General features: G+C 47.8%; 2 protein-coding genes across 7 annotated transcripts in view; one reads left to right on the plus strand and one right to left on the minus strand.

Annotated features, from left to right (window-relative positions):
* The window catches only part of AMPdeam (AMP deaminase), a 123,513-nt gene extending 104,335 nt beyond the window's left edge, over window positions 1–19,178 (minus strand). For all 6 annotated transcript variants that reach the window (XM_077668318.1, XM_077668314.1, XM_077668312.1 and 3 more), the window contains exon 1: window positions 18,823–19,178. In XM_077668318.1, coding sequence (XP_077524444.1) covers window positions 18,823–18,925 — 103 coding nt within the window. In that variant the 5' untranslated portion in view covers window positions 18,926–19,178. The remainder of the gene's footprint in view (window positions 1–18,822) is intronic.
* A 206-nt stretch (window positions 19,179–19,384) lies between these two features.
* Window positions 19,385–20,086, plus strand: LOC144136210 (nucleolar protein 16). Its single transcript, XM_077668327.1, has one exon. The coding sequence runs from the start codon at window positions 19,523–19,525 to the stop codon at window positions 20,030–20,032; it is 510 nt and encodes a 169-aa protein (XP_077524453.1). The 5' UTR covers window positions 19,385–19,522; the 3' UTR covers window positions 20,033–20,086.
* Window positions 20,087–23,668: the final 3,582 nt, after the last annotated feature.

Consider the following 23,668-nt stretch of genomic DNA (forward strand, 5'->3'; position numbering starts at 1 on the left):
AGAAAAGCGACGGCAAGACACCCGAACCGATAGCGAGCGGCGCGTATACTCGCGCATAGCCGAGCGTTAGACCAGCCGCGTGTTTCACGGTCCGCAAATCCTTGACACCGCACAAAAAAGGTTCGCAGGTGCGGTAGTGAGGCACACGAGCGGCGCTCGAGCTAACGGCGCTATTCACCCGGAAAAGAGGAAGAGAAACGCCAGGCGCGGGTTCGGTACCCGACGCACTGCCTCCCGCGCTCAGACGGGCCACTGCAACTGCTAGAGAAACGAGCAGTGCACTGAACTACACAGCGGCATTAAGAAGCAGCCAGCTGTGACTTCTCTCGCGCACTCCGCATTCTTATATCCTTCGCCTTTCACGCGTCTTTTCTTCAGACCCCGCTGCGGTGTCACTGCGGCTTAAGGACCAAATTGTTTTGGAACCCGAAGCTCTCGATATCTGGCAACATAATAAAATAAATAAATCGAAACAGGGCACTGTGCCCCAAGTGTCCAACACGAGGACGTGCCGCACGCGGAAAGGAAAAGAAGGGCACCGGAGGAAGGAGCGACGCGCACTTTCGACGTCAAGGAACGGACGTCGGCGCGGCATGCAAGCAGCGGTTGGCACAGCGCGCCTGGGGCTTCAGCGCTGCCCTCCCCACGAAAATAGCCGGGTTGCGGGTATACACAGTGCAGGGCGTGTTTACCTCGCCATGGGGTGCTTCCAGGAAGGAACGCGCGCGCACGCTTCGCGTTGTGTGTGTCGAAATGCACTCCGCAAAGCGAACACTATATGCGTCTCTCCACGCTGCCAGAGCGCGTTATGCATAAGGCGCAACTCAAATGCGGCCACCACAGTTCAAATGCAATATTACGTCCATCGATCCGCTAGCTTCCAGAAACTGGAGTCCGCAGTCCAGGTCGCGTTCATCTAGTTATATGAAAGAACAGCAACACGGCGGAAAGACAACAGGCCATCAGTACAGAGCTCCCCACACACTGCATATTAACAGTGACCTCAGTGTCGCCGTAAGCACAGGCGCATGCGGTACATGTCACCCACTTTGCTACGCCATACAAAGCAATCCCAGATTCTTCGTCGCAGCTCTCTGGGACGAAAAAGAGGATAGCGCCAGGTGTACGGCGCTCCCCTGCCACCGAGACAACACACTCACTGGCTGGAAATTTTGGGCTGCGGCTTCCAACGACGAGACCGCCCCCTCTGCAGCCACGCATGCAGCAGCAGACGCGCCAGCAAAAACGCCAGTCAGCCCAAGAACTCAGTCTACAGGCGGAGGCCGTGCAATCGGCGCATCAGAAACGCTGCTGCTTCTGCGGCAAAACTGTCTGGATACCTATTTTTTCCGCGAGGGCCGTTGCACTTACGATTCGGTGCTGCTCCCTGGCCGCCCACTGCGGGGCGCTGCAGGATGCCAGGAAGACGCTATCGTGCATGCTTTTAGCGGAGCGCCACTGAGTGCCTCTTACCTCGGGTAAAGTGAACCTTGGCGGGACGGCAACCTAAAACCGCACCTTCGCCTCCCTTCAACTTTTCTCCGCTGAAGGCACTTAGCCGAACAACCCTTCACCCAGCTCCCCTCTCTATTCCCGACAGGCGATCGTCTGGCGCCAACCTCTGTTCTACTGCGACCTCCAACTCACCGTGAATCCGCCCGCCTTTTCTGCACGATCGGGCCCTTTAAGAGAAAAACCTGCAGCGTGACAGAGGATGCTATTCGCCGGCCGCGGGAAGCGGACGGCATTTTCCCTTCTCAAACACTTGTACCACGAATCTCCAAATAAGCGACACCGCCGCCCGCCGATTACCTAGGAAGGCAACAGAGAGATGTAGCGTACCGGAGACCTAGACGTATACCGCTTACCGGACGCCGGCTGCGCTCGCGCAGTGGCCCCGCCTGGCCGCACCCGTGCCACGTACTGCGCGTCCGGTATACGTCTACGCTAGTAGGTCTCCGGCACGCTACATCTCTCTATAGTGACTGAATGCGAGCAAATACGTAAAAGCACGCTCAACAAAAGGAAGCAAGGGAGACCCCCATTCTAACCGGACAACTTGACGAGACAAACCAAATAGACTGGTTCAGGGAACGCCTGCGTATGCGTAAAGAGGCTACAGCTGATGCAACGCCCTCTCACAACAGCACACGTCAAAGCGTAGCCACCCGCAAGCGCGCGGAATTACGAGCTTTCAGGGTCGTAATGTCGTGTTACATGTCACACCTGAACGCGAGAGGTGTACGCCGGGATCCCTTTAAACGCAGGTTACGCCTTGCTTCGCTGGTCGTGCAGACGCCTTGGAAGTAACCTGTAATTATGTCGTGGACGTAAACGATTTGGACCGGAAAAGAGTGAGTCTGTGTTATGGCAATAAAGTTCAAAGAAAAGTAACGCAATTGTAATCGATCACTATTCTGTAATTATTCAGTTACTTTTCTGAGGCGGTAATTGAAGTCAGTATACATTTCAGATGGAGTAACTGTAATCGGTTACTTATTTTCTGTAATGTGTACAAGACTGCGCATAATATAGAGTTCCACAGAATCCTCACTGTCACGCAGAGAAAAAAAAAATGGCGCTGCGACAGTGTACACTCCAGCGCCGGAAAGAAAACTTCGTATTTCGATCCGCTTGGTGTTTGACCGGTGATGTGAACTGAGGAAGTATAGAAACCCGACTTTTGCTCGATGCTAATCTCCGAGCAACATGTGTTTTGCTACCAACAGACACTTGCAAGCAATTCAGAGGCGAGAGGACCGACCGGATAAGATTTGCGATGAAATGAGTGCGTAATCTCAGGTACACAGACCAAGGGAAACGGGGCCAAGCTTATGCAAGGTCGCTGCGGCGCCCGGCTAGCTGTTAACAAATCCCACAGCCGCGTGCAGAGGGGCACCTCGCCTGGCAAGAGCGCAAGCTAGGGAGACGCCTCAGTTTTTATAACGGCACAGCGACGTGCCAGGAACGCGCGCACATTTCAGCCGAGAAGCCTTTTCACGCCGGCCGTCTCACAGCGAGCGCATTTGTCGCGGCGCTAAGAACCAAACGTAGAACATTGGTGCACCAAAGGCGCTGCAAAGCGAGTGTGACCTCAACAATGCACACTTATTATTCCGTTAATTGGAGCGTGATTGGGGCATGCGCTTAGTGGGCGGCAGCGAGGAAGCTCCCACACGCTGAGAGCAGGCAACCGTCGCCTCCGGGAATGACCGCCTGAACTCAATGCACCTGACCATACCCCTCAGCTCAGTCTTCTATACTACCACATTCACGGGGCAAACTTTGGCACTTGCAAGAACTGCACGCGGACACAGCATAGACAGCGAGGCGCGCACAGCGGCAAGTGAGGGACAGGAAACCGCTCGATCGTCTCGTGAGAGCGCCAGATGAGTGCGCCGCTGCTGGGTGCGTGTCGACAGGCTTGCAGCGGGCGACGATCGGCGCACCACCTTCTCCATTGACGGTTTCCTTTTTCGAGGACCCCCGCCCACACAACACGCCATGCGCCGGCAACGCGCGGCACGTACGTCATCAGCGGCCGCTGCCGCGGGCACGTCGCTCCATTCTTTGGAGCGGATATGAAGGCAACAGCACCATTTAGGCCATGGGCACCACGGACGTGTTCAGTGCAAAGTGAACTCGAACGCTTATAGGATGATGGATGTTTTCTTTTTTTCTTTTGTGTATGTGTGTGTGGGAGTGAAAGGAAGGAAGAACATGGGCTCTACATTCGGAGGAGCAAGATGCGCAGTGATCTTAGACTATGAGCTCCTCCTTCAGAGTTCTCACGTTGTGTGCAGAAATAATCCGGCACCAACGGGTGCACGCGTTGACGCGAGTCTCGGAGGACAGACTGAACTCTGCCCGTACGGACAGAATATAGCGTTCTGTAGCAAATACGCTACTTGATCAGCTACAGAAACGGTCAGAAAATAAATACAGGCGGCGTCACCCCTGGCCGTCTTCGCAAGCAAACTACGGTGCGCCGAGATAGATTCTGTAGGAAGTCTAAATTCAGCGTGTTTCAATCTGCCTGCTGGCAACCACGGAAATCCCGAACAACTATCGGGCAATCGCACTGAAATAAACATCAGTCTTTTCTTGTTCACGTTCAACAGTGGTGTACTACGTCGTTGTCTCCGTCTCTCTCTCTAGATTTTGAGCGCGGATCCCTGAGTGATGGCAACACTCACTTCCAAACTTTGATTGTATACGGAGTTCTTTTCGGGTCGGACGTCAAGCGTTTTAATCGAGAGGCGGAACATTTTTAAATCCGATGTCTTCAGTGTCTTGTATTCACATCTCCTGTCGAAGCGCTAAAGCTGGCACATACTTGGCAGCATTCATTCATTCATTCATTCATTCATTCATTCATTCATTCATTCATTCATTCATTCATTCATTCATTCATTCATTCATTCATTCATTCATTCGCACCAGCGCACTAGCTCGGTTAGTCTGAGCATGCAACGCAACAGGACGTCAGCAGCGCCACAGATTAGCGGACTTAATTCTCAAATTTCGTTTGTGCGACGTCGCGTTCAGTCGAATCCCTGTCCACGTCCTCTCCTGTCTGGTCGACAGATAGCCAAGAGAAAAATGAGAGCAACAAACGGTCTAGTCGGCTGAACGGTTAACAGCAGCAAACACGGTTAGCGCAACAGTGTTCCTAAATGCGACTAAAAATAAAAACAATCAAAACAAGCAGCCGTCGCGTCGATGCCCAGTGCGCGAGCCAAAACAAGCACGGAAACTCTACATAGCCTTTACGCCCGTCTACAGTCGTTACTGAGAGTGAGAAACGCGAACAGACCGGCGGGCAACGATGCTCTGCTTGGCAGACAGCCCGTCGGGAGCAGTCCATTATGACAACGCACGCGCCCTATTCCGCCTCCGCCGCAAAAAGGGGCGGTTGCGCCACACGCAGCCGCATTCAAGCGCCCGGCCCGCATCTCTTCAATGCTGGCCGTGCCTTCCGCAAGCGACCTGGGGTAACTCTATATACTGACATCCCCGTCGGAGCCTTCAACGCTTCTGCGAAGCGAGCTATTTACGAAGACGTTGCAAGCGACATGTGATCCTTTTCTCAATCTCCGCCACACAGAGCGTACCGACGCATGGACAAAAACCGTCTTCATATTACATTTCATGCGCTGTATGCTCCACCTCGCAAAGTCTAGCAGTGAAGTGGAACCTATATGAGCGCGAGGCTTCCACAAGCGTGCTATACTCACGAGCTCGTGAGCAAAGCAGCCACTCTTGGAAGCCGTCGCCTCGCGCTCGAGGGTTCGAATCAACAGCGAGAGCTTGCCTGATGCGAGTACAAAATGCGGGGAGAAGCCATCGAAGGATGGATGGATGGATGGATGGATGGATGGATGGATGGATGGATGGATGGATGGATGGATACGGCTGAACCCTTTACATCGGGCGGTGGCTCAAGCCACCTAGCCATGTCTTGTGAAATTTTACTCCTGTCTTGCTTTTAGCCACCAATCAGATAACCTTCGCTTGGTTACTTCTAACCTCTTAAAATCCACTTTCCCTTCACTATCCCTAAACCCCAATGCCTTGGGTAAGTCAGCCCCGCTGCCTTCCACTGTAGGGTGAAGCCCTTTACAGAAAAGTATCAAGTGTTCAGCCGTTTCCTCCTCCTCTCCGCACGCAATGCACAAAGTGTCTATCTCCTGGTACCTGACTCTATACTTCTTAGTCCGCAAAACTCCAGTCCTGGCCTCAAACAACAAAGAACTTCCCCTACAATTATCATAGATATTTTCTTTGACAATTTCCTGTTTAAAGGTCCGGTATGTTTCTAGTGCCGATTTCGTCAGCATCCCTGTTTTCCACAAAGCTCTCTCTGTTCCTTTAACCTTTTTCTTAACCGATAATTGCTGATTTGCCCCCTTACTGCTGTCCAGATATTTGCTTGTCAATTTTCTAGTTCGCTTTCTCCATTTCGTGTCAACATTCTTTATATACAGGTATCTGAAAACTTTCCTAGCCCACCGCTTTTCCTCCATCCTTCTCAATCGTTCCTCAAATGCTATCTTACTGCTAGCCTCTCTGCTCTCGAAAGACGCCCATCCCATATCACCCTGTACCCCCTGATTTGGTGTATTGCCATGTGCTCCCAAAGCTAACCTCCCTACTCCCCGTTGCCTAATTTCCAGCCTTGCTTGAACATCTGGCCTCATACACAGGACCGCATTCCCGAAGGTCAGGCTAGGGACCATCACCCCTTTCCAGATCCCTCTTACCGCGCATGCGCAAACAGCGACCTCTGCCGCCCGCGAGCAAACACCTCGCACGCAACAATTAGCGGGCGGCCTCTTGAATAGCGGTGCCTGACTGCGGGCTAAAGAGCCGGCAGCGAATTCTATCCTAACAAGACGCAGGTTTCAGCGTCAATCACAGTCGGACGAAACGACAGGCAGAGAGGTTTCGCCCGCAGCTGGCTGGCTTCGCCACGCGACCTAGCAGCCACGCATAGAGTCAAATTTACAGAAAATTGCGAGGGGGGTCGAAATTATCCGGAGCCCTCCCCTACGGAGTCCCTCATAGCCTGAGTCGCTTTGGGACGTTAAACCCAATAAGACCAATATCAAAGTCTGTAACAGGTGCAAGCATCAACTTCGTAGCAAGTCACTGCATAGATCGATTAGCACAGGATGAACAAAGAATGGAAGCAAGGGGGTCGCTTAAGATGTGCTGGGGCGGCGTTTTCTGATAAGTCCGGCAGAGAAGTGGGCGCCACTCATGATAACTGCTTAAAGAAGCGAGAAGTGAACGAGGCGATATCACCAGGGCCCCTCTCTTGGCTATCGCTGATTGTCTAGTAACACGGAGAATGTAAAGAAAAATGTCGGCCGTGATATGCAGATAGCTGTGGGAACTCACTCGAAGACCCGCTCTTTGTGGACGGAGTTCGTCGCACAATCTAGGTCGAGTCATGGATCGGTCTCAGCCAGGCAGTCCACCAAGTTCTGTACTCCTAAAACTAACTAGCGTGTACAGTATGGTACACTGTTAAAGAGAACGTGCGGTCGCGTGAAGTTGACTTTCCGCGAGGCGCTGCTGCGGAAAGCCGGAAAGAATGCCGAGCTGATTATGGTCCGGCGTTTTTTTTTTTTTTTCGGCATTCTGTCCCCGTGCATGGATCTCATTTCTCACACCCACAACGCATCGATTACCTCTTCTCGCTGCTGAATTGGCTTTTTCCATTGTGTGGTCGCGTTTCCTGCGAAATAAGCAACATTTTCTGCAACATATGAACCAAGGCACTGACACGTGGCTAATCAAGTCCGGAGAAAATGTTGCTTATTTCGCACGAAACGCTACCACAGAATGGAAAAAGCCAATTCAGCAGCGAGAAGAGGTAATCGATGCGTTGTGGGTGTGAAAAATGAGATCCATGCAAGGGGACAGAATCCCGAAAAAAAACTCCTGTCCATAATCAGCTCGGCATTCTTTCCGGCTTTCCGCAGCAGCGCCTCGCGGAAAGTCAACTTCACGCGACCGCACGTTCTCTTTAACAGTGTACCATACTGAACATAGAAAGATAGCTGCATATATCCACGATGAACACGGTCTTGAAACATCGCGCTGCACTACAGAAAATACTGCACCGTAAGTGAATGAAAGAAAGCAGCAGCTAATGTTTAACGTCTTTTAAACGCCACGAAACAAGCCCAACAGCTCAGATGTACACACCTTATGAATCTGTCTGTCTGTGTGCTTCTCGCCCTCGCTGTTTCACGCCAAGAAAGCATGAAAAACAGTAGCAGTTTTACTGACGTTAGCATTCTGAATTTCAATTCTCACGTTCGCCGATATTTCCTTCACTGTCAACTCCCATTAAACTTGCACCGTGCACTCTGCGCAGCGCAGGCGAAGGCTGAAAAGCGACGCCATTCAACTGCACCGCGAGTCTAGACCCGTGTGCTTACATTGCGTGCCATGTGTACACACTCCACCCAAACCGGGATGGCAACGTTGCCAGCTCGCATTCCAGCTTCTTCAAGTTTGCCTACGCTGGCAGGCCAACACTCCATTCGTCCTTGAACAGGACGGCGCAAGACGAATGTGCAACTCGGAGGAGAACAAGCACGCAGGAGCGGCTCAAATACGCATAAAGATGGGCTCGGAAAACGAAACGGAGACAGCCGGTTGACGCTCGCCAAGTTACCCAGCAGAGAATAGTCGTATACGGGCTTCTTCTGTACTGATACGGTCAGCCCTGTTGAAGGGCCACTACAGGAGTGGAAACAAAACAAAAAACAAGCAATTCCAGCAAATCTGACAAGGCCAACGCATACAACTGATTATACCGGGCAACAGAAATCTATGCGGTAATACATACAATTTAACAACTGATTACGCCGGACAACAAAAATGTATGCAGTCTGTACAGTAAATTGCAGAGCAACAACAAAAAGGAACAGCGCCAATTACTCAAGCGCACTTAAGGAAATTAATAAACTTAAGGACATGTATGTCTACACCCAGACAAAAATAACACAAGAAAGCGCAGATTGGTTAGTACACTGCATTCGGGTATATATAAAAGCGTCCAAGTTTATCAAGAAAGCATTGCGGGGACAGTGAATCTGAAGCATGTTCCATTCCTTTATAGATATGGGAAAGAAACTATAGTTAAATGCATCTTTACGGGTTACTGCAGGCGGAATACACATGCTGCAGCGGCGTTTAGAGGTTTCATTATAGTAACGATATCAAAATAGTTGATCCTATTGATTTCTATTTGATCGTTGATAATAATGAACAGAAATTTCTACCTCTCATACTTGGTCCTAATTTACAAATTGGGAAGGCTTGCAAGCTGTCATACTTTTTAAGGGGAGTGAACACGACCAAATTTGTAGAAGATAAATCGGGAGATAACATCTGAACCCTTTCCAGTTTGTTGCGGTTCTTCTCTGTGTAAAGATCCCATACAACCATTGCGTACTCAATAATGGGTCTAACCAGTGTTCTATAAGCCAAGATTTAAATTTCCGTGGTTGCACTCTGCAAAATGCGCCTTACACTCCTTATGAGCCTTATTAGATATTTCCTCTGTTCCCTCTCAAGCCGCTTCTACATATTAAGCCAAGATATTTGTGCTCCAGTCTGCCCTTCCAAGCTCGTTTCCTTGTTGCCACGGAAGCGTTGCCACGTGTATACGATATGAAAATTTTAGGATCTTCTTTCCAGTTAGACATGCATACTCATTTTATGGGATTGATTACCACTTGCCAGTCATCACACTGTTTTCATTATGTTTTCTAGGCTGCAGTGCAACTTTTTTTGGTCACTAAGAGATTCAATCTTATAATAAACTGCACAGTCGTCGGCGAATAATCTTATTGGAACAGAAACGAGACTTCGCCGGTCATTAATCAAAATACGAAATGAAAAAGGTTCTATGACACTTCCCTGAGGTAACACCGGTTGTCAGTTGGATCTGTACGCTTCTATTTCTACGTACACTGCAGACGGTACTGTAGGTACGAGGTGAATCACTTTGTAAGGTTGGGATTCTTGAACACTATATTGATTTCCAGCAAAAGTATTGGGAGAGAAACTTTATCAAAAGCTTTAGAAAAGTCTAGATAATAAGGTTGATCTGTCCGCGCAAATTTAACGTTTCTGAAGCGACCAATTCAACTAACTGCGTGATCGTAGACAGACCTTTGCGGAAACCGTGCTCTGTTGGTGCTAAGTTACACGTTTCAAGGTGGTTCGACAGATGTTTGGATATAATGTGTTCTAGTAGTTTAGAACAAGTGCGTCTGAAGTGCTACCGGTTTCATCAACTGGTACTACCCTGGCGAGTGTCCACGCGGTAGGGAAAGAAACGTTCGCACCTGGCAAATGAAATATTTTCGTAAGCAATTTGGACACCCATTCAGCATACCTGACTAAGAAATCCTTAGGAATACCATCTGGTCTGGACCTTTCTTTTTGTATTAGTATTAAGCAATAGGTCCAGGGCACCCTAATGTCCGAAATGAGAGGACGAGCAGGGAGGTCGGATAAGCTTGGAACTGCACCAGCATCCTTGGCAGCAGGTATTTTTTTCGGGAAAGGTCCAAGGTAACTTTTTCTGTCAAGGCGGGGGGCTCATACTCCAAATGAATACTGCCATTAGAACATGGGGGAGGGCGCCTCGGGCCTTACCTTGAATACGTGCCTGATCCTTAGTAAATGGTTCAGTTTTCTCTTCAGTATTAATTTCAGCTTTATAACAGGGCTGCTTAGTCGACGGATTTAGATACAGCAAAAATTAACGGGTGCTTCGGAAAAAAACCTTAACGTTACATTGCAAATCCAGTCTTTTGACTCCCTAATGAGGTGATTCAAATAACGTCTCATGCTGCGAATACTGGTTTTGTCAGCTATATTGGTATTTTCGGAACATGCTTTCCCCTTTTGTTTATTTTACATTTTGCATGAATAATTTCCCTGTTAACCCATGGATTTCTCTCACCACGCTTCTTATTCTTCTTAGACATAAACTTCTCTATACAATGGGTTACGGCACTGGAAAACAAATTCTACAAATCATCAGTGCTCGCGTCTGATTCGTAGGAGTACATGAATTCATCAAAGGAACTTTCAAGGTAGCCTAAAACACTCACATCCAGTTAAAAGCCTTATCAAACCACGCGACACTAAAATTAGGTCAATAACAGATGAAGTATCACACAACTTTGTGTATTCGGCTACTACCAGCCCTAAATCATAAGAGAACGCCAAGTCTAAACGTTGTTCACAGCTCTCCACGTCAGTCTCCCGGGGTGAGTATGAGCTTCCAATTAATTGTCGGTAAGTTAATGTAGCCCAAGAGAATTGTATTGTCTGCCTCTGGAATATTTATTTCAGCCCTCAAAAACCTGCAATTTTTCTCCTTCCATTGTGGAACAACATGGATGTCGAATATTATACCGCGAGACCCACCTAAAAATTATCAATGGAAGGATTGCAACACAATACGCAGCACGTTCCGGCGCTTGAACTTTTCTCCTCTTCCCGCAGCGAAAACATGAACCTTTCTTAGGCTTATACGCGAGCGCACGAGCAGCATTTTTTAGCATGTATGTATATACTTTAGCGCCTCCTAACTTCCGCTGTAGGACAGGCGCGAGAGGAGTTTATTCGCCGAAGTGCGCTCCAAATTACTGTGGCCGCGACTGTCCACAGCAGTTGCACGATCTTCTCTTTAAGCGCGAGAACATGGCAACTACAAACACGCTCTCGGAATGATGCCTACGAACAGCGCAAGAGGTGTCCGAAAGCAGCGACGTATGCGCTGAAACACCACTTTGTGAAAAGCGACAAGAAAATCGCGACATCGATGCAAGTTGGGCGAACTGCGCTCGGCAGCTAACAATCGCTCCCGCCTGTGTGACGCTTTTGTATGCGCGTCGAGCGCCCCTCGGGCGGTCTTATCACCGGCCGATTTTGGACACCGGCCTTCTGACGACACCGGACACAGGTGAAGGCCAGGACGCGGCGGTGCGCACGGCACGTCCATTTCTGTAGCTTCCAGACGCCAAGGCACACGCATACACAAGACGCGAAGAAGAAAGGCCGGCTGGTGAAGGTCAGTGGCGACCTTATCGCACAACCTCTACACATCCAGCGATAGGCCTGCATCATCTCGGAGAGGCGATGACCGAGCGACAGCGAATACAGCGGCATAAAGTGACCTACGGGACATGCCCCTCACGCGAGCGGCGGGATCTCAAATCGTCGTGTTTGCCCTTTCAATTACAATACCCTTCAAGACCCACTCAGGTGTATTGGCGAAACAACTGAGCTAATTGTTCACCTGAAATTTATTAAAGTTTTCTTACACAGTTCACATACCGTCCGTAGACAGTTCATGGACTGTCTATTGGATATTTATAAGAAATGGGGTAATCAACGAGGCCGCGCTTCTCTCCAGCATCACAAAAAGTCTACGCAGGGAAACAAGTCAGAGCAGCAGCTTCAAAACTCACTGTAGCGAAAGATCTGACCTAAAATAACAAAGAAATAACCAGTGCGGATCATTTGACAAGAGTCTGAAGCATTTCAAACGCAACGAATAGAAGGATTCTTTGAATAAGTTGCCTATAATGACTTCATCCCGCTTTTACATTGATCGATATCGCCATCGTCGTCGTGACGTTGATCACGGCGTCAACAACCAATGGGAGTACGTGTTTGCGTCAATACCCGCCGTTCCATCACCAATGGCTCTCCTCCTGGCCTTCAAAATGTTCTGTCTTGAAGTTGTTAGCCAAACGAAGCTGCCGCCATGTAGGACGGTTCTGTGAACACGAGCTATGCCAATTCCGTACGCGCGAGAACGCACAGCAGTGGAACTGACAGAAATTGTTCCCATAATCCGGATACATAGCGCAGTCGTTTGACACGGCTAACAAGGAGTCATTAGCCAGTAACAGCAATATAAGCTCACGGCTTATCCTAACATCATGACTCCATCACGAAGCATAACAAGCGTGATGAAGGCTCAATGAACCTGAAATTAGGGGCCGATATCTGCATTTCTAGTGCCATGGACTGATGAACATGCATGGTGACACATCGTCTTACCGTTCTTTGTAATGATTTCCTGCGAAACGATTACAGCGCTTTTACGTGGCGAGTTAGTCGTAATTTCACCGCTCAACTTAGGCGCGGAGAAAGGGCCTCAAGCTGCCAACACCTGCAGATTTAACGTCCTCGAAAATGGCAGATGAAAGGAATAAGCACTTAAGACGAACTGAGCTGGGCTCGCGGCATACAAAATGGCAACGCCCAGCCAACGCATACTAGTTGTTTCCGGAAAGACGCCACCAAATGGCTGCAACCCTTCCGTCCACGCAACCACCGGAGAACTACGATTGTGACATAAGGCACAGGGCTCGAATATCTGTGGGCGAAACCCCTGGCAACCGACGACAAGATGCATTCTCGTCCCGGGGTCTTCACACGCAGCGGGTTTAGCTGTGTGGACGGCCTACTGCAAACGCGTCACTGCAATGATGAGGCAATAAGAAAGAAAGAAAGAAAGAAAGAAAGAAAGAAAGAAAGAAAGAAAGAAAGAACGAAAGAACGAAAGAAAGAAAGAAAGAAAGAAAGAAAGAAAGAAAGAGAAGGAGGGAGGGAGGGGAGACAAATCCCCGAGAGACGTCTCCATCGCGTGCCCGCAAAAGCCTTAATTAAACACCGTCCTGCGCGTCACGGCAAATCAAAGGAGGAGGAAGAGTGCGCATGCCCAGACTACAAGGCGCATAATGAAAGCACAGCAGTCGACGCTTGGCATGTTCTCTCCTTCTCTCGCTTCTGGATGCCCGACTATTTTCACCCTCTTCGGATGCGGCACCAGAGCAGACTGCTCTTTCTTTTACAAACACGGAATGCTTTTTTTAGGCTGTCATTCTCAGCAAACTAAGGCGAGCCGGAAATGCGCCCACCTGAAGCCGAACACGAAGGAGAACTTATCCCAATTTCCGTACGAATGCCATCCAGCAGAAAAAAAAAAATACAACGAGCAGGAAGCTTTATATCCCGATATTTAGGCAGCCTCTCGCAGCAACTGTTGTATACATTTCGCTGTATACGTATTGAATCGGTGTTCGTTCTGCGCTGCTGGCGCATCAAGCAGCAGCCAAAGCAGTGCCCAGCATTAATGAAATGAGATGCGGAGGCCGCCAAAGCGGCGAAAGAAGCCCGGTAAGATGAGCAGCTGACAGCCCCGCAAAGGGAGACCGCGCCCAGACCGAAGAATACAAGGCGGGGAGCAGGTTCAGTGGCAGTGCGGATATCACTGCGCTGCATTTCATGCTTGTATCTACTTTAGATGACGAGATAAATAGTCATTTTTTACGCGCACGCAAATCCCTACGCCCTGGGCAACACACGCCCAACCAAACGTCAACAACCGCTCAAATGGGATGGCGAGACTTTAAGAGGGCAAAATGAGATACATCGACGCGTCAGCAAAGCGAACGCGAGGAATAGTTGATACAGGGGCCCACACACACGATTCGCTACTTGTGGCCTCGTATAAAAACTGCGACGAACAGAAGACCAGTAGAAATAATATCGAAAAATTTGTTGCGTTCGCCTGGAAGGTGAGTTTGCAGCCAGTAGTTAAAATGTATGCACGGACTATCATACCCTCACACACGACTTAAGTGACGGATATCCTGCCGCGCGACAGCTGGTGTGTTGAGAAAATCCGGCACTTTCTGCTTCGGCAAAATGGCAACCTTCGCTTGGTTACTTCAACCCGCTTATAATATACTTTTCCTTCACTGTCCTTAAACCCCAAAGCTTTGAAAAAATCAGCCCTGCTGCTTTCCACTGTAGGGTGAAGCCCTTTACAGAAAAGTGTTCAGCCGTTTGCTCCTCCTCTCCGCACGCAGCGCACAACGTGTCTATCTCGTGGTACCTGAATCTATATGTCTTAGATCGCAAAACACCCGTCCTGGCCTCAAACAAGAAAGAGCTTCCCCTGCAATTATCATCGATATTTTCTTTGGCAACTTCCTGCTTAAACATCCGGTATGTTCCCAGTGCCGATTTCGTCAGCATCCCTGTTTTCCACAGAGCTCTCTCTGTTTCTTTAACCTTTTTCTTAGCCGATAATTGCTGATTTGCCCCCCTACTGCTGTCCAGATATTTGCTTGTCAATCTTCTAGTTCGCTTTCCCCATGTTGTGTCAACATTCCTTATGTACCGGTATCTGAAAACTTTCCTAGCACACTGCTTTTCCCCCATTTTTCTCAATCGCTCCTCAAATGCCATCTTACTGCTAGCTTCTCTGCTCGCGAAAGACGCCCACCCCATATCACCCTGTACCCCCTGATTTGGTGTATTGCCAAGTGCTCCCAAAGCTAGCCTCCTACGCCACGTTGTTTAATTTCTAACCTTGCTTGAACATCTGGCCTCATGCACAGGACCGCATTACCGAAAGTCAGGCTAGGAACCATCACCCCTTTCCAGATCCCTCTTACCATCTCATACATATTGTAGTTCCACAGTGCCCTATTTTTCATGACATCTGGATTCCTACCAGCTTTATTCATTACGTATTTTTCATGCTCTGTCAGATACTCAGCGCTGTTATTTATCCACACCCAAAGATACTTGTACTCATCCACTACTTCTAGCGTGAAATCCTGTATTCTATGCTCGCCGCCCTCATCATTAAATATCATGACTGCAAATTTTTCCTAAGAAAAAATTGAAACCTAATCTATCTTACTCTGTACCACATATGTCTATAAACTTCTGCAAATCTTCCTTGTTGTCAGCCATAGCACTATATCATCCGCGTATATTAGTCCCGGCAATGACTGTTTAATCCGTTCCTTTTGTTTGAAAAAAGAAAGGTTGAAGCCCACTCCGCTCCTCCCTAGTTTGGTCTCCAACCCTTGCAGGTACAACATGAACAACAAAGGAGACAGAGGACATCCTTGCCTATGAAATATGAATAAAAAGAAATATGAATAAAAAAAAAGCCGGGCATGGTGGCAACTGCCCTCATCCCATTTCAAAGGGGACGCTCCCATCTGCCATCCCTCCATCCAGCGAGTCAGCAGCACATCGCCGTGGAATGTTGTGCGGGCTTTTGTTGCCAACTGTCGCTAACTCTATTCAGCGCCTCGTGACAAGTGGTGATGTCTTACCGTACAGAACAGCGAATCTGCTTGAAATTTTGTTGTAGTCTTGGTAAAAATAGCCACAGAAGCACATGACATAATAATAATAATAATAATAATAATAATAATAATAATAATAATAATAATAATAATAATAATAATAATAGGTTTTGGGGAAAAGGAAATGGCGCAGTATCTGTCTCAGATATCACAGGACACCTGAACCACGCCGCCGTAAGGGAAGGGAAAAGGAGGGACTGGTAGAAGAAAGAGGTGCCGTAGTGGAAGGCTCCTGAATGTCGAAGAATGTCGAAAAAGTCCGAGAAAAAATCAACAAGGAGATCGTCGGCACACAGCTGACGAGATTTCAAAGCAGCATGTGTGAGTTGGAGATTGTGACTCTTGAACATGAGACGCGCTGCCGAGAGTTTGTTTGTTCCCCGCCAGCTCACAGAGGACTAAAAAGCATGCGCTTGACTTTGTGCCAAGTCTAGAAAAATCAGACTGAAAGTGGCCCAAACTTTCTAAGGTCGTTACGGGCGACGAACACTGGTGCTATGGCTACGACCCTCGCAGCAAACAATCTTCTAGCCGATGGAAGACGCCCAGTTCACCAACAAAAAAGGAAGACAATTGAGATCAGATGACGATACTGATTGTTTTTGTTGTTGTTGTTAAGTGGGAGGAACCGTGCACCGGCAATTGATTCCTCCAGCACAGACAGGCGGCTGAAAAATACGATAAGAAGAACGCGCCCGGAATTGTGCAGGTCGGGTGCTTGGTGTCTCATCACGACAATGCCCAGGCTCACACAGCTTTGTCTGTGACAGTGGCTTCCCTGGGTGGACTGGGAACCCCCTTCACCGACCTCTTTTAAGGCGAAAGCCTTACCAGCCCCACTACGAGAAAAGCCGGCGGCGTGTGTTAGTACGTTAGTGTGTGTGTGTACACGCAGACGGTACAGAAAATCCCAGCGAGGGCAAGAAACATAGGGTGACGTCATCAAGCAGCCGCACACAGCAAGCCGAGCACCGCCATTTCAGACAATCGCAGTACATGCTCGTGTACTACGAGCTGAAGAGTCGTGTACCACCCTGAACTTTGCGTGCATCTACGCCACTGCCATTATGGCAAATAAATTGAATTGATTTTGCCACCGTGGAGGAGCTGAAAACAGCTTCGCATGAGGCGCGCAACAACATCGAACTACAGATGGTTCAAATAGCAAGATGATTAGACAAGTGCACTGTCTCTAGTGCTGAGTAGTACTTTGAAGGGGATTGAGTGCTTTTTTGTACAAAATCTAAATAAATCGCCGTTTAGAAAACGAATCCCCCCCACACACACACACTTTTTTTTTTTTTCTGGGTGGGGTGGGGTGTAGGCGGGGAATGTTCCGAATCTCTGGTTATCGCCTGCGGCCCGACCCTTCTGTAGAAAATGGACGACGACAATGATGAGGACAGCCATCGCGTCAAGGCCCGACGATGGCCCAACCCCGTAAATATGCGCTACGCGTGGACATGCGCTGAAGTCTATCATTTCTCGAACGTGCAGCGATGAACAGTGATGGATCTCATTCGCTTTTCAGGGGAGTTGAAAAAAACATGTCCCAGTTCCAGCTTCCTCCCGACGCGATTTAATATCCAGGAGGCGAAGCCGGAGAAACGACGGCGACAAAAGCGCGTCGCCAAGGCTAGGGAACGAAGGGCGTCCTTATCGCGCAAAGGTCGAATGCAGGCGCGCCCTCGACGAACCAGATACGACTGGGCGCAGAAAGAAGACACATCACAAGAGCTGTCTTTTTTTTTTTTTTGCCTCCGGCGTCTTTCTGCGCGTTTTTTTTTTTCCCCCAATATGCTGCACTACCAGTTAGATCAAACGCCGGTATTGGTACTGGGCGTTATTGCCGCGACGGCTACAAGAAAGAAGCGAGTCATTTCGCTCGCGGCATTTTCCCAGAGCCGATGCAGAACTACGGTGGCAGTGCGGACTGCGCAAGCAAAGCCAGAGTGGCACTGGAACAAATGGGCCGGAGAACGTATGATCTTGGCAGGATCTGAACGCAAAGGAGTCTGTGGTTTAGGCTGTTACTCTGTAGCGGCTCAGCCACTCTTGACCGAGACAGAATAGCCTTGACAGAAAGCAGGCTATTTCCATTTCACAGAAAAGGGCACTTACGCTCAGTATCAGCAGTTTCGGTCCTTACTTCTCTTTCTCTGCGGCTGATCGAACGAATGAACAGACATAAACAGGGCAAAGCCAGCCGTCAAATTATTAGCTAACAAAAAGCGGGTCATTCACCATGACCTTATTATGACCGGAGGTCGTTAATTATGGCTGCGATTTGGGAAAGTTGGTACTGATTCATTGTTAAACAGCAACACAGAGTGCTTGTGTTGTGTTTTTTCTCTCGCCTGTCCTATCTTCCCGCGCTGTTTAAAAATGAACTCATATGTATTCAAGCTGCATTGTTTCTGATGTACAAGGCCGCTTCCACTTCGGTTTTCTGGGGAGAATTGACAGCAAGCTTGTACAATTAATGTATAAATGGGTTCTCATGTGTGGACTATGGTTGCATCAACGCTTCTGCTTCGTTCAAAGCCTCAAATGCGTCAACTTCCAGTAGCGCAGATCGCAAATAAATTCCTGAAATTTCACGCCAAATACCAATTTCAATGTCATCGCTTGGTCTTCCACGCAGCAATAAACACATGCATTTCTGCGCGCAGTACACTGGCCTAGGAAGCCCCCTGGCAGCTACGTATGATTCACAGTGCATGTTTGTCCATTTGTCAACTTGGAACAGCAAGCAGAACAGCTGCTGCGCTTCGGATTGCGTCAGTGGGAAGCCGTGCCAGCGGTTACCAAACGTTTCCTTCGTCTCTTTGCAACGCTAGCCTTCGGGCAATAGAGCAACGTTTAGCTTCAATTAGCACATGGTTTCAAGCCAGCAATACAACCAAGTGGAATTTTTTTTTCTGCTTTTAAGTCCCGTTATTTCTCTGCACCGAAACAAAGGAAGCAGATCGGATTATCTGTCTCGATTCCGAGAAGCAAAACTAGTGCCTTCGACTGCAGCGAATATGCTAAGGAAAGTGCAACTACACGTACTACGCGAAGGTGAAAAAACAAACAGAAAGTGGCTCATTATTACCTGACAATTTGTCTCCGTCGCAGTCGGATTCGGCGTCATTGTCCTCAGTTCTGCTCTTTGCAGAGACGCTCATCGCTTGCGACAGCACGTCCGTGTTGTTCATTTTAGTAGCTTGGGCTGTTCTCCACTGACGATTGTCGGCCCGCGACGTAACCAAAGGTCCATTCACCAAAACTTTATACAGCTGAGAGTTGAAATAACTTCTCTGATGAGTCGACTACTTGAAACGACACAATCTTCATACAGTTTGAAGCATCCACGCAATCGACAGCGCCGTGTCAGATTCTCCAAAGTTAAATCGCAGGAGCAGGGAGCTTTCCCTGAGCTACTCTGTCCTCTAGCACAACGACATGAGCGCTTCAAGCGGCTACCCAAATCACTATTCGCTTTACAAAATTACTTTTTGAAACGTTTTTAACTTTAAAATAAGCATTGAACTAAACAAGTTTGTGGTATTACAATCATTATATTTTTATTTTATGTCATAATTATTATCTTTTTTTATCAAGCTAGACATTTTTTCAGTTTTATGGTCACCGCTAAGGTGGCTAGACTCAGTCATCGCCATTCCAATCTAAGCCAAAGTCTAATCTTTAACCAAGCTAAGCCTCACTGCAGTGCTGTGTGTGGTGGGTCTGCACGTGGCGGTGCTTATTTGGTGTGGTGTGAGTGTTTGGTCGGCTTAAATCGTTCTCGAAATATGGGAAACGCTAAGAAGACCAAGAAGCGGCGCCGCCAGACGTACAGCGTCAACCGCAAAAGGAAAATGAAGAAAAAGCTCAAGCGTCAGGTCAAGATCAAAAGCATGACCATAAAGCAAGCCTGGGATGAAAGCAAGGGCGTTTTCGACAACATGCGCGACATGGGCCTTGCAGCGGACTCAAACAAAGCGATTCCTATGGACATTGACCCCGCGCAACCGTCTGCGGAAAAAAAGAAGCGAAAGACGCGCGCCCCCAAAGAGCACGTCGTAACGCAGCTCGAGACCGAGGCGTCCGAGCCCAGGCCCAGCACGCTGCGACTTTCAGGAGACAACGTCAAGTTTTGCGTTTACATGCTGGAGAAGTACGGCGAGGACTACGTGGCTATGGCCAAGGACCGCAAGAATTACTTTCAAGAAACGCCCGCCCAGATCAGGCAGAAGATAAACACCTTCAAGAAGATCCCCGAACAGTGGAACGCTTACCTGCGGGCAAAAGAGCTCGCGTGAACGTTAAACGTGCGCGCGCCGTGGTTCCGAAATACACGTATTTTAAAGGAATAACAGCTTTCTTGTTTCTCTCGGCACGCGATTTGCGGCAGCCGAGCGGCTATTCGTGCTTCCAAGCGCAAGCTAGGCGCAGCCGCAGCCCCCCTCTTTTCTTCTTACCAAGAGCCAGTGTCGTTCGCGTTGTTATTTCTTTGCGTATTGCTTAAAGTTGTGTAGGTCAGTGCTGCACTTCTCTATTGTACTTTGAGGCACTTGGCCGGTTGATATGATTAGGATGCAACTGAGTTTTAACACCGTTCCTTTCCTGTCACCTGCATATATGGGCTCACTGCAAACTGCAAATCGCCCACATTTTTTTTTGCTCGCACATGCTCAGCAAACACTAAAGCAGGTTATCGGAAGGTGATAAAAAGGTATTGTAAAAAAAAATTTGCTAGACATGTATTGGAATATGTATGCACTGCATGGGACCCAACAGCAGCCATAGGCAAAATCGAACAACTCAAGGCAACACAATACATCCTTAAACTCTGCTTGGAAAATCAGCATTACTTGTTAAAACATTGGAATAGGTTGCAGTTGCATCTGGAACAAGATGGTCATGATTAAAGCTGTTGTATAGTATTTATTGCTGCATAACTGGTATAGAGCATCACACATCACAGTGTTGACCATAATCATCATGTATGGATTACGACTCGAGAAGTGATGTGGTACAGTTGCCTGTGTTTTTGCCTGAAACTATCTGAGAAAGGAGCCATTTCACGTCAGCCATAATTAATGTTATGAATGCTAAAGCATTTCGTGATGTGCTGTAATTGTTTTCATGCATGTCATTATTTTTTGTTGTGACTTGTGTGTCAGCCACATGTTTTTTAGCTTTCTGTGTTTGTACCCCCAACAGTAATGCCAAACATCGCTCTGTAGCTGCACTTTGTCCACTGCAGCACAAAGGTCTCTTCCATCCGTAAACTTATCTCATTCGCCCACCTACCTTTCTGCTGCCCCTGCTGTACTTACCTTCTCTTGGAATGCAGTTAATTACCTTTAATGACCATCGGTTATCTTGTCTTCACATTACATGCTCTGCTCGAACTCATTTCTTCTTAATTTTGACTAGGATGTCATTAACCTGCATTGTTCCCTGACCCACTCTGCTCTGTTCCCGTCTGCTAACGTTACACCTAACATTTTCCTTTTCATAGCCTTCTACAATGTCCTCAATTTAAGCTGAACCCTTTTTGGTAGCCTCCACGGTTTTTCTTTTTTTTTTCTTCCTTTTATGAGGGTTTAACGTCCCAAAGCGATTCGGGCTATGGGGGGGGGGGGGGGGGGGGGTGGCGGCTATAATGAAGGGCTCTGAAAATTTCAACCACCTGGGGTTCTTTAATATGCGCTGACATTACACAGTACATGGGCCTCTAGAATTTCGCCTCCATCGATATTTGACCGCCGCAGCTGGAATCGCACCCGCGTCTTTCAGGTCAGCAGCCGAGCGCCATAACTAGAGCCACCGTGGCAGCCCTCCACATTTCTGCCTCATGTGTGATGTACAGCCATTATATATTTTTCTCTTGAGGAATATTGGTAAACTGCCTTTCATGATCTGAGAGAACGTCCCGAATGTACTCCACCCCATTCTTATTCTTCCAGTTATTTCACTTTCATTGTGTGGATCTGCAGTCAGTACCTTCCTTGAGTAGGAGTATTCTGCCATTTCCAGTGCCTCACTACCATTTGTAAACTGTTGTTCCCTTCGAGACTGTTGAACATTACCATAGTTTTCTGCATATTAACTTTTAGACCCACTGTCTGCTTTGCCTAAGTCATTCATGATGCTTAGGCAAAGCATGAAGAATACTTTGCCTAAGCATGATAAGTGAGTGAGCAAGGCAACGTCATCAAATTGCAGATTACTACGGTATTCCCATTAACTCTTATCCCCAACTGTTCCCAGTCCAGGTCTCTGAATGCCTCCTATAAACAGGCGGCGAATAGCAATACAGAGATCATATCTCTTTGCCTGATACCTTTGCTTATTGGAATTTACAAAGCAGTGTAGAGCGTGGCTCGACCACCCAAGCCGCCCCCTCGTGTATCAATAGGTCCCTGATTTTCCCTTCCTTAAAAACCAAATTCCCCAACAAACGGCCTGGAGCCTCCCCTTCTAAATAAACAGCTCATTCATTCATTCATTCATTCATTCATCGCGATCTTTATAGAGGACTAGTGGTAGTGCAGCTGCTATAGATATCTGCCAGCATTTTTATATAAGGCTGTTACACAATCCCCTCTTCGAACCTGTAATGCCTGCATGACTGCTGAGGTTCTAAGTCAAATGCTTTCTTGTTATCTATGAAGAAGGGCCCGGCAATTACTTCATTATAACCCTTGCTGACAGGGTTTCCAAAGGCAATCACCTGTTTGTTATATGCGTTATTTCATTATAAACTTTCGTTATTATGTGGTTCAGTGTATATCGGGGTTGGTATTATTCTGCGCGTTGAACTCTAAGGTTGTCCTGATTATATTAGTGATTACTTTGGAAATACCTTGTAGGCAACGGACAGTACGCCGATAGATGTATAATTTTTCAAGTCCTTGACGATGTTAGCGTTCTTTCAACATTATGGCATGCCAGAGGTCATAAGGCATTACATATATAAGGTGGCTAGCTTTTCTAGCACAACCCCACCAGCCGCTTTCCCCCTTTGCATTGCTCCTAAGGCTTTCTTTACTTCCTCTTTCGTTACCGACAGGATCTCCCAAATGCTGTGCACTACAGCCTCTCTTAATGTCCTGATTACATTGGCTGCTGTATAGATTTGTTTAGAACTCTTCAGCTCTTTTAACTATCTTATCCATATTGCCTGACCGATTTTAGGCTACCTCCGGTCTTTAGAGCATGCTCGATTTTCACCATATTATACTTCCTTTTTCGGTTACATGACGCCATCAATTAGCTTTGGTAGCGCTTCTAGTTCTATTCTCTCTGTGGGATTAGAGGCCTTCATGCTTTGACGTTTCTTAATCAGAACTTTCATCTCCCCAGGGAGCTTGCCGGTATTCAGTCTACCATCCTACCACCTATTTCTTCTGCGCACTCTGTAATGATAGCTGCGAGATTATTGTTCATTGCTTGAACAATAAAGGAGTATAGACACCTAATTTTGATGGAATCTTTTCTTCTCTATAATGATACAGAATACACTACTACGCATGAATCACCATGTGATATTTGCCTACAACCGCTAAATAATTTATAATCGAATTTTTTCTGTCATGCTCTTTCCGTTTCGGTTTCAACAGCCGAACGATGGCTGTGATGTCGGAATGCGTCCGTCATGTAGGAAGGAATCCTTCCTCCATGGAGTGCATTTTTGTTTCACGTGAAGAATTGAAAAACATCCATGTAATCGCTGCTTCATCGTTTTAATTTACTGCAGTGCTGAAGCCAGCCTTCCCCAAGAGCCGGAATGACAACGAATGAGGAAGCAGCGATTATATTGCAGTTTTTTCATGTCTCACGTGACCTGTAAGTACACGTTGACATACGTCACAGTCAGTGTTGGTGATAACGCGTTACAAGTAACGGCGTTACCGGTAACGCGTTACTTCTTCTGGTAACTTAGTAAC

Source organism: Amblyomma americanum, chromosome 6 (genome assembly GCF_052857255.1).
Source record: "Amblyomma americanum isolate KBUSLIRL-KWMA chromosome 6, ASM5285725v1, whole genome shotgun sequence".
Lineage (NCBI taxonomy): Eukaryota > Metazoa > Arthropoda > Arachnida > Ixodida > Ixodidae > Amblyomma > Amblyomma americanum.

Coding starts and splice junctions, on each gene's coding strand:
- LOC144136210 (XM_077668327.1), top strand. CDS start 19,523: ATGGGAAACGCTAAGAAGACCAAGAAGCGGCGCCGCCAGACGTACAGC.